Here is an 11,446-nt window from a genome sequence, read left to right as displayed (position 1 = left end):
CTCTTTTGCAAAACTGTTGTTGAAATCTGTTTCAGGTCAAAGTCAAGGGATGACAACTCCATCGCAGAGCTTCCTTGGCCTTCCCCAAAGGCTCCCAATGGGTTTCCATGTCTGAGCAGGGATTCGAACCCACACCTGCCAGAGTCTGGCCACTCTAAGCACTGCGCCACGCTGCCTCTCTAGCCCCCCTATTCTCCTCTGTCTGACACACACCAGTCTCTCCGCCTGGAAGAAGTGAGACAAGCCAGGTAGGAACCTATCAGACGAATGCAAAATGCTTTAGGGGTTTGAAATGCCTCCAGGCTTTGTAGTTTAGAGAAGCGGCTGGATCTTTTCCAGCGAAGGGGAAGGAGAGACCCAGCTCCCTGGGTTTTAGAGTCAGTCTTTGCTGGGAGAGAAGGGAAGGTCAGCCATGAAAAGCAGAAGCTCTGATCATAACGTTATTCCTGAGACTGTATTGCATACATTGGCCCTTCATTCATTTCTTTGCCTTTGCCAGAACTATTTCGTTCACACGTTCGTGGACATTATTTTGCAAGAGAGCTTATTACAATCAACACATTTAACCGTCCAAAGCCTCACTCTGGACCTTCCCTTCGGAGAGCGGAGCAGCCTCCTTCCTTGGAGGCCTTCAAACAGAGGACTTTATCACACGAAGCACATCCGGAGTTTATCCCAGGAACATCCCGGGGAAAGCGCACAATTACGCAAAACCATTTCACACGACGTCCCACAAAACCCACCATTAAAGGGGTCACAAAGGAGCATTAACGCACATCTTTTTACTTTCAGGATTTCAGCGACAATGCATTTCCAATTTCGTTTATTTGTGCAATTGTGTGTGATAAGCATTTGCACAATTACTCGCCATTTTCGCTTCATTTGCAGGATGCTTTAAATGTGCTTTAATTTCTCTTTAATGCTGAGATTAGCCCCAGGGTGATAAACTCCAGAGGCTGGATGGACATCTGTCAGTGGGGCTGCTTTGATTGGGAGTTCCTGCACGGCAGAATGGGGTTCTTGTCTGCATCAGGTTTGTGGATCCCCACCTGGGTGGCCTTTGGGGAGCCTTTCCAGCCCTTAGAAGGGTCTATGCTTCTTTGGCTTGGTTTCCCCATCCTGACATGCAGGAACCCACAACACAGTTACTCCCAAAGGCAACCATCCAACCTCCAACGAAGGAGAGCCCCCTCCTTCAAGCCAGTGACAGAATGACAGGGTTGGAAGGGGACCCTCAGGGGTCACCCGGCCCACCGCCCCTTTTCTGCCGCGCAGGAAACCCAGGACACAAGGCCTTCCCTGGAAGGAGACGGACACCTGGCCCAGGCCTGTGGCCCTCTCTGCCCTTCGGGAAGGCCGCCTTTCCATTCAACGGTTAATGATTGAGATATAATAAATCATGTATAAATAATTAAAACCTAATAGTTAAAAAACAAATGATGAAAGTGCCTCTTGATTTCCAGGATCCCAGACAGAGGATAAAATGCAGAGGAGGGTTTTGGCTGGAGTGGAAGGGAAGAAGGGAGGGAAAGGGGAAAGAGAGAAGGGAAAAGAGAGAGTTTTGCAGGGATTGATTCCTGCTACAACTAGCAGTCTTTAAGTAATAATAATAGAAGAATTTTAGAGAGAGCAGAATCCCATAGATAGATAGATAGATAGATAGATAGATAGATAGATAGATAGATAGATCTATAGAAATGCATGAACTCATTACCTGTCCCTGGCAGGGAGAAGAAGAAAAGCGGTTTCTGGGCAGCCATTTTGAGCAGGGCTTCTGGGGGTTTGCTCAGAAGACGTGAGTCAGCGAGGTTTAGCAAACGGGAGGAATTTCTCTTAAATCCGAATGAAAAGAAAGAGGGGCCAGAACGCATTCACTTAAAGTCGCTAGTTTAGCACAATTACGTGAATGCGCATTGCATTCCAACTGGCTCCCCATTGCCCGAATTTGCGTGTGGCAGTCTATCACGCAATAATGTGAAACCCCATGATTGTGTTCGGACTGACTTCCCATTGCCCGAATTTGTGTGTAGTGCGTTATCACGCAATAACATTATATCCCATGTTTGTGTCCAGATTGCCATTGGATTATACTTCCAATTCCCCTTGTCTGATAAACTCCAGAGAGTTGCTTCTGGAAGGAGCTAGCAGCCAGGGGCTCTGTAGATAACTATAGCCCCAGGTGACTGGGCTCAGAGACAGAGATTGGGGCAAAGGCCAGGCCCATAGGGCTCCATTACACTGGTGTTTAACAAGGGAAGCTCAACCTGAGGATAATGGAGCAGAGGACAGAATAGGGGGATTTCAGCACAGAATAAGCAAAGAGATAGTAGAGGAATACCTTTTTAACCTAAATGAATTTAAGTCTCCAGGACCAGATGAACTCCATCTAAGGATATTAAAAGAACTGGCAAATGTAATATCGGAGCCATTGGCAATAATAGTCTTTGAGGACTCCTGGAGAACAGGAGAGATCCCAGCTGACTGGAGGAGGGCAAACGTTGTCCCCATCTTCAAAAAGGGGAAGAAAGAGGATCCCAACAATTATCCCCCAGTTAGTCTGACCTCAATCCCAGGAAAGATTCTAGAGCAGATCATTAAACAGAGAGTCTGTGAACATCTAGAAGGCAATGCCATCATCACAAAAGTCAACATGGGTTTCAGAGAAAGAAGTCATGCCAGACAAACCTGGTCTCTTTCTTTGATAAAATGACCATCTTGATAGATGAAGGGAATGCTGTGGATATAGTATATCTTGATTTCAGTAAGGCCTTTGACAAGGTTTCCCATGACATTCTTGCAAACAAGCTTGGAAAATGTGGGCTAGACAAGGCAACTGTTATGTTGGTTTGGAATTGGTTGACCGGACGAAGCCAAAGGGTGCTCAACAATGGCTCCTTCTCATCCTGGAGAGAAGTGACCAGTGGGGTCCCACAGGGCTCTGTCCTGGGCCCAGTGCTATTCAACATCTTTATCAATGACCTGGATGACAGAATTGGGAGCATACTTATCAAATTTGCAGATGACACCAAATTAGGAGGAACAGCTAATACTCCAGAGGACAGGATCAAGATTCCAAATGATCTGAATAGACTAGAAAGCTGGGCCAAAGCTAACAAAATGAATTAAGGCAGAAAAATGAAATGCACAGATATAGGATGGGAGACACATGGCTGAATGAAACTACATCTGAAAGGGATCTTGAAGTCCAAGTAGACCACAAGTTGAGCATGAGTCAACAATGCAATGTGGCAGCTAAAAAGGCCAATGCGATTTTAGACTGCATCAATAGAAGTATAATGTCTAGAATAGATCAAGGGAAGTAACAGTGCCCCTCTATTCTGCTCTGGTCAGGCCCCACCTGTGTCCAGTTCTGGGCAAAACAGTTTTAAAAGGACATTGAGAAACTGGAGCCATGTGCTCAAAGGAGGGGAACCAAAATGGTGAAGGGTCTGGAAACCATGAGGAACGACTGAGGGAGCTGTGTATGTTCAGCCTGGAGAAGAGAAGGTTAAGAGGTAATATGATGATAGCCCCGTTTAAATACTTGGAATGGATGTCATATTGAGGAGGGAGCAAGCTTGTTTTCTGCTGCTCCAGAGAACAGGACCCGGAACAATGGATGCAAGCTGCAGGAGAAGAGATTCCAGGTCAACATTAGGAACATTAGGAGTATGAGTTCCTGCATGGCAGAATGGGTTTGGGCTGGATCAGAGCCCTTGTGGTCTCTTCCAACTCTACCCTTCTATGACTGAATCTCTTTTCCTTTCCTAGAGAAGGTTGTAATGTGTGTATGGGTGTGAATTCCCAAACAAGGACGAGGGCATCTTCTGCCTCTTGTTGTCCCTGCGGTTCACAATGTGGCCAAAGACCAGCCGGCCTTCCAGTCCTCTCGATTTCCCTATTCAAACATTCAAAGCTGTGGATGGGAATTGTGACAGGGACTGGTCTAAAGGCCAGTCCTGCACCCACACGGATGGGGAGCTGGAGCCCTGGTGGTGCGTGGACCTGGGAGACCAGTACGCTGTGGCTGCCGTGGCCGGGAAGAACTGCGGGGACTGCTGCGGGGAAGGGATCCAGGGGCTGAGGTCCACGTGGGGGACTGCCTGCAGGAGCATGGGAAATCCAACCCCCTGTGAGCCCCTTTGCTTTCCTCATTGAATGCATCTTAGTACTCACTTAGTAGTGGCTGGTTCCCTTGCAGTTCTCTTGCGCATGCATAGCGCACAACAATGTCAGGGTCAAAAAGGAATCATGCCCATTATACCTTTGGATGGAAAAGTGGCTCTGACCCACTTTGCAAGCTATGATTTTTCCAGCATCGTTCAGAAAAAAATGGGGTGGGAAGGGGTTCAAGATAATCATAATTAAAAAACCTACTAACACAGAGTATGCCTTCCATTTAAACTAACAAGCATTCTCTACAATATGGATGATGATGATGATGGTGATGATGATGGTGATGATGATGGTGATGATACTCAACTACAAGTTGACTTCATGTATGAGGGCAGGTTCTGGGGCCAAAATTATGGCCTTTGTTATGACCCCTGCATAAGTCGAGGGCAAAGCTTAGGGGCATGAAACAAAGGATGGAAAAGATGGTGGAAAGGAAAAGGATGCCAAAGAATTTATAAAATGCCAACAGACAGAGCTCTTTGTGTTTATTCTAAAAGTTGGTTGGATAAGAAAAAAGGGGCAGTTCTTCTAAAACAGATTATTCTCTTGCCTTTCTCCAGGGAACGGTTCCTCTTATAAACAGAGTTAAAGCACAGGTCTTCTCTTCCCCTTGATCTGTGGAGAAGTCGACTCAGATTTGTTGGGGTCAATTTTGTTTTACTAAAATTTCTAGACTTATCCATGAGTACATAATACATATTTATTATTATTGATGATGAAGATGATGATGAGGAGGAAATAGATTCCGTATCTCAGAGAAAGCTTGTTAATTTAAATGAAACTGGTTCTAGAAGGTGGCCATAGGGTTGTGCCGGGGAACCTAGAGGTTCCTAGAGAAAACACTTCTCTAGGCATTTGTGGGTCCTCCAGCATGACTATCTATGATCAATGTCTGCCAGATGTTGACCATAGAGTTGCACTGGAGGACCTGGAGATGCTTAGAGAGGATAAATAACAGTGTTTTGCTATTTGTGTTATTTTCACATTCCTTTGCCCCTAACCCCAGCAGATGTGGAAGGGCCACTATAACTTGTACTATGTACAATGCAAATAAATAAACTTGAATTCCTGATGTCTGCCAATTCCTCCCTTTCGCTGCAGCTGTGGGACCATTTCAGACACCAGCCTGGGCTCCATCAGCACCATCAGCTGCTACGGGTTCAAGGGATGCTACGTGAGCATCTTCATCCCCGGCCGGACAGAGTACCTCCATGTCTGCAAGGTGGAGGTCTATGGGATCAAGCTGGAGGAAGTGTGCTAAGGACCACCGCTAGTGCAAGCGTCGCAGTCAGCCATCATATTGCAATAAACTTCCCTCTGGATCCAGCTTCATTTGCCTGGCCTCTTGGTCTAGTTAGTGCCAGCAAAGAGGGCTGGGATTTGGCCATGGCACTTTAGGGGGAAATGTGGCTCTGTAAACAGAGGGGCAGGACTCTGCAGGGAAGATATGGTCCTTGCAGTGCCATAGAGTCATAGAGTTGGAAGAGACCCCAAGGGCCATCCAGTCCAACTCCATTCTGCCATGCAGGAACTCTCAATCAAAGCATCCCCAACCGATGGCCATCCAGCCTCTGTTTGAAGACCTCCAAAGAAGGAGACTCCACCATCCTCCATTGAGAGAGTGGGTTCCATTTTCAAACAGTGGACTAGAAGAGAAATAATAAAGGAGTTCTCATACCTAGGATCAAACATTGATAGAAATAGAGTCTGTAGTCAGGAATTCATAAGAAGATTAAGAATGGGAAAGGCAGCTATGAAATCACTAGAGAAGATCCTAAAATGCAAAGATTATACAACTGAGCATAAAAGCTAGAACCATACAAGCCATTGTATTCCTTGTTCCCATGGATGGATGTTAAGAAAGAAGACAAGAAGAAATCCCTTTCCTTTGAGATGATGTGGGGCTGGAGACGAGGGCTGAGGATCCCAAAAGGAGAAACCAATGGTTCCTAGAGCAGATCAAGATGGAAACCTTCCTGAAAGAAGCCAAGAAGACCAAAGTCATACTTTGGAGACATCATGAGAAGGAAGGACTCATTGGAAAAGACCATAAAGCTGGGAAAAGTGGAGGGATGGAGGAAGAGAGGAAGGCCACAGGCCAGATGGAGGATGGGCTCCATGAAGGAGGTCACTATGGGTTTTATGGGGTTGCAGGGATTAGGTGGAGGATGGTGGAGGACAGGGGGTTTGGAGATGTCTCATCCATAGGGTCGCCATGAGTCAAAATCGTCTCAAGGGCAGTTGTCCTGTACTTGCCTCCCTTTGCTGCCATCCAATGGATTTGCCAGCCTCCTGCAGCCCTTCTGTGGCTGTGAGTGACTACTTTGGAGGCACTGGGCTCTTGCAAATGTGGGCAGAAGCAGCCATGTCCAAAATGGGGAAATGGAAAGGATTTCTCTGGCCTCAATGCCCCCCCTGAGTCCCAGGCAAGAGGCCTCAACTGCAGTCCCTGTCCCAGAAAGACCTTCTACCCAGCCATTGGAGGTTTGTAGGTTTCTGGAGCAGCAGAAAACAAGCTTGCTCCTCCCTCAATATGACCTCCCTTCAAGTATTGAAACAGGGCTCTCATCATATCACCTCTTAACTTTCTCTTCTCCAGGCTAAACTTCCTCAGCAACTTAAACCCCTCCTCAAAGGGCTTCATGGTTTCCAGACCCTTCACCATTTTAGTCGTCCTCCTTTGGACACATGGCTCCAGTTTCTCAATGTCCTTTTTGAATTGTGTGGCCCAGAACTGGACACAATATTATTCCAGGTGGGGCCTGACCAGAGCAGAATAGAGGGGCACTATTGCTTCCCTTGATCTGGACACTAGACTTCTATTGATGCCACGTACTTCAAGACCTTCTCTCCACGCTCCCTTCTTTTTGATATAAAACGGATGGAGGAAGGCTGGCTGAGGCACGTAGCCACCAAGGCACCCCCATCGTGGAGGAAACAGCCCTACCTTCTCAGGAGGCCCAGGAGCGTATTTGGGGATCTGGGAGGCTCCGCAGGGAGAGCGCAGGAACACGTAGCCGAGGGGAGATCCATCACAGCTGCAATCTGCACAATCCCTTCACCAACGGGTGCCATTGCGAGTGATAAACCTCATGTTTACAAGCGAACCGAAACCCAAAAGTACCTCTCCCTAGAAGCAACATTGCATTGTCCAGGAGCATTTGCAGTGAGTGTCCAACTATTCCCAATGTTCATTCCCATTCTTCTCCTGGAATATCCACTCTAATCCTGAATTCTGCCCCAGGACAGGTTTCACAGTATAAACATACCTGTTTAGGCCCCACCAATTCAGTCTTGCTTGAAGTTGAACCCCTTTTGTCCGTAACCTCACTTGACTCCCGTTTGCTGGCTGCACCACAATCCCTTTCCTGAGCCACTTCTGTTTTCATGGTGTCTTTTCAACTGGAGCTCCTTCTGGAATCATTCTATTAAATTCATCCCTCCATATTTGCAGCTTTGACTTTTGTAGATTTGATTATTCATAGATTTTATAATATGTTCTCTCTAGGAATATCTCGGTCCTCCAGTACAACTCTATGGTCAATTTGATCCAAAAGTCTCACTGAAGGACCTAGAGATCCCTAGAAGGAACACTCCACTAGGCATTTGTAGCTCTTCCACCTTAATTCTGTGGCCAGTGTCTGGCAGATGCTGACCAGAGAGCTGCAATGGAAGACCTAGATATTCCTAGAGAGGTGTTTTCGCATGTGAAAACAGTGTCTTTGTTACTTGCAGTTCTTCCACAATCACGGAGGTCTTGTGCCCCTAACCCTAGTGAATATGGAGGGATGAATGTATTGCCCTTTGTACCCCATATTACAACCACCTTGCATTTTATTAGCTCCTGAATGTGGGTGTCAATGGGTGTGTCTTTGTGTGAGGGCTGATTCCCTTCGGTCCGTAAATAAAACTATTTTGGAACTTGTTTCTTGGAAACAGTATACATAGGCTTTGAGTTGCCCAAGCCCTCTCAGCTGCTTTTAACTGAATCCTAGAATCCTAGACTTGGAAGAGACCAATCCCCTTCTGCCATGCAGGAACTCAAAAGCAAAGCATCCCCGAGAGATGGACATTCAGTCTCTGTTTAAAGACCTCCAAAGAAGGAGACTCCACTAAAATCTCAGAGGAAAGAGTGTGTTCCAACGTCAAACAGCCCTCACTCTCAGGAAGGTCCTCCTAATGTTGAGTGGAATCTCTTTTCCTTTAGTTTGAAGCCATTGTCCCATTGTGTCCTATTCTCTGGAGCAGCAGGAAGGAAGCTTGTTCCATCCTTAATGTGACAACCCTTCAAGTACTTAAATAGGGCTATCATATCACCTCTTAATCGTCTCTTCTACAAACTAAACAAACTCAGCAGCTCCCTAAGCTCCCCTACTGTGTATTACTTGAGGGTGCCCTTCCCAGACCCTGGCAATATGCTTGTGAATGGGTGACTTTGCGTGAATGGCGATTCCCTTCGATTTGTAAATAAAACTATTTTGGCACTTGCCTTCTGGGGTTTGTTCCTCAGAACCAGTGTGCATAGGCTTGATCCCAGCTTTGAGTTACCCAAGCCCTCTCAGCTGCTTTAATTGACCTAATAAAGTTCCCCCACTGTGTATTAACTGCGGGTGCCCTTCCGGGCCCCTGGCATTTGGGTAACAGCATCTCTGCTCCTTGCCAAGGAAGGAACGCTAGGCCACGCCACCGTTAGGGACATAGAAAATAAATTTTATTCTCCGTTTAAGTGTCTCCACTTGTAGTTGCATCACTAACCACGACCCCTCATGGAAGAATGCAGCTCACGTTACTCGACACGCAGACAACAGAGAAGCCTCTGTCCGTAGCCAGAGTCCGCACTTGTTGCCGCACAGAAAGGAGGAGGAGGAGGAGGAGGAGGGAGAGGAGGATGAGGAGGAAGAGGAGCAGCAGCAGCAACAGCAGCAGCCCAGGTGTGGCTCTTTGACATACTCAAGAGAAAGGAAACGAAACAAAAAAGATCAGATTCCAGAGACAGGGTTCCCTCCCTCCCCGGTGGCCACCCCGCAATTCCCCGGCCTGGTCCCCCTCCGACCTGCTTTAGGGCAAGCGGCCCGGCCCTAGAGGGGCAGGCAGGCAGGCGGGCAGAGGGGGAAGGCGGACAGAGGGAGGCTGTGCGGCAGCCTTGGCGGACGTTCTCCGAGCCCAAGGTGGAGAGGCTGAGGTCAAGGCTGTGCTCCGGCGGCGGCAGGAACTGGCGAGCCCAGAGCGTTGGGAGAGGAGATGACGGGCGAGGCAGCCAGGCTGCCGATGGGCTGAGAGGCAGACATGGAGGCGATTCCTACGCAGGGAGAGGAGGAAGCAAACAGAAAGTCAGTCTGGAGGCAAAGGCAGGGTCTCTCAAGCCCTTCTGCGTGGGACCTACCCACCGAACCCACTCACACCAGCAAAGGGCAACCGCCATCTCTTTAGCAATAGCAAGGACATTTCTATACTGCTTATAAGTGCGCTTAAGCACTCCCTAAGCGGTTTACAATGTGTAAGTTTATTGCCCCCAAGAAGCTGGGTGCTCATTTTAGCAACCTACAGAAGGATGGAAGGCTGAGTGGCCCCTGGAGCACCAGCTTGGTATCAAACTCACAACTCTGCAACTGTGAATGGCTGCAGTACAGGCATTTAACCACTGCGTCACCAGGGTTCCTTAAGCTCTGATACCTTTCCACTGACGCTCAGAGTGGATGGCTTCTCCTGCAGGCCCCTCACCACATTTCACTGTCTCTCATATGTTCTTCATCCACTCAACTATAGATGGTACTGTACAGACATGGAGGATTGACAGAACTAGGCAAGCAGCCCCTGTGGTCCCAAAAATTCCAAGGGGCCTGTGGACACGCAAAGACTTTTCTCTGTCTACCTCTCTCTCTTCCGTTCCTTCTCCACCCCAGAGATGACTGTGAGTCTCAATGCCACACAGCTCTACTACCTAAAACTCTCTCCTAGGCAGTTATGAAGGTAGGGAAGCTAAGAGATTATTTAGTAGAATCACAGAACCCTAGAGTTGGAAGAGATGTCAAGGGCCATCAATTCCAAGCCCCTTCTGCCAGGCAGCATTTCCTGTGACAGAGGTTCATCTAACCTCTACTTAACCCCCCCCAAAAGAGACACCAAAACTCTCTGAGGTAGCAGCTTCCACTTAGTAAGACCAATTAAACTTCCAAGCGTGGACCTTTAATGCTGCTTGCTCACCCTTTGTTTTTGGAAATGTTAATCTTTGTGAGACATGTTAGAGAGTCAAATGCTTTTCTCTGCATAAGCTCTGCTAAGGAGAATGCATTTTAATAGTGAGGCTGAGAGAGTGTGAGTTGCCCTAAGTCATCCATGAAACCAATGCGGTGACCAGGGCAACTCACTCTCTCCAACCTCAGGGGAAGGCAATGGCAAACCTCCTCTAAACAAATCTTGCCAAGAAAACCCCATGATAGTTTTGCCTCAGGGCAGTGGTTCTCAACCTTTGAACTTCCAGACATTTTGGACTTCAGCTTCCAGGAGATCCAGCCAGTATGGCCAATGCTCAGGAATTCTGGGAATCAAAGTCCAAAGCATGTGGAGGACCAAAGGTGGGGGTGGTCAGTCCATTGGCTATCCTTCAAAGGCGAAGTCTTGAAAATATTTAGGAATGACGTTCAGCACCACAGAAAGGTTCCTTAAAGCCTGGGCAAAGCAGGTCTGAGCGAATCCCCGGCCCCAGTGACATGGGACCCACTACTGCTGAGCATGGGAGGTCGGACCCACCAGGCCAGCCTTGGCAAGGCAAGGTCAGGGACTCTAGCTGTGTCCCTCCCTGCCCCATAGCAGAGCCCAGAGACCTACCTGCCAACATGCTGGAGGAGCTGACAGGCGTGTTAGCGGATGAGAGCACAGTGGAGGAGCCCATCCTGGCCGGATCTTTCACTATTGGGTCTGCAGGAGAGAAAAGGAGAGGCCAAGGCCATGTAAGCAAACTGAAGGTCACTTGTCAGAATCTGGCACATTCTGTCATAGGATTGTTGTGGTTATTACAATATACAACATGTTTAACAATTCAGAGATATTTCTGAGGCCTCTTCCTTGAGCTATGCTAGGAAAGTGCCAGACCAATCTGCTTGAAGGGGAAGTACTAGCTGAGAAGGGAAATGTGCCAGAGCAGGGAGCAAAGGCCTGGCGCTTGATGATTGTAGGACAGTGCACAGGTGTTCATGCACAAAGGAGCTAATGCACTATAGTCAACAAATGGTAAGGTAGTGTGAGACAGGGGAGAGGATGAGGAAAAGGA

The 11,446-nt window shown here is 47.8% G+C and overlaps 1 protein-coding gene and 1 pseudogene across 4 annotated transcripts in view; one reads left to right on the top strand and one right to left on the bottom strand.

Annotated features, from left to right (window-relative positions):
• The first annotated feature begins 1,011 nt into the window (after positions 1–1,011).
• On the top strand, positions 1,012–5,437 carry LOC149317780 (fucolectin-like; annotated as a pseudogene).
• A 3,428-nt stretch (positions 5,438–8,865) lies between these two features.
• LOC149317779 (casein kinase II subunit alpha-like) overlaps positions 8,866–11,446 on the bottom strand; it is a 35,236-nt gene continuing 32,655 nt past the window's right edge. For all 4 annotated transcript variants that reach the window (XM_089518194.1, XM_089518191.1, XM_089518190.1 and 1 more), the window contains 2 exons: positions 11,005–11,094; positions 8,866–9,475 (listed from right to left, as the gene is read on the bottom strand). In XM_089518194.1, the coding sequence (XP_089374320.1) occupies positions 9,360–9,475; positions 11,005–11,094 (206 nt within the window). In that variant the 3' untranslated portion in view covers positions 8,866–9,359. The remainder of the gene's footprint in view (positions 9,476–11,004; positions 11,095–11,446) is intronic.

Source organism: Sceloporus occidentalis, unplaced genomic scaffold, assembly GCF_023333645.1.
Source record: "Sceloporus occidentalis isolate IW3139 unplaced genomic scaffold, rSceOcc1.0.p SCAF_3, whole genome shotgun sequence".
NCBI classification, from domain to species: Eukaryota; Metazoa; Chordata; class Lepidosauria; order Squamata; family Phrynosomatidae; genus Sceloporus; species Sceloporus occidentalis.
The sequence above is the reverse complement of the archived record's forward strand: the minus strand, read 5'-3'. Positions and strand labels throughout refer to the sequence as shown.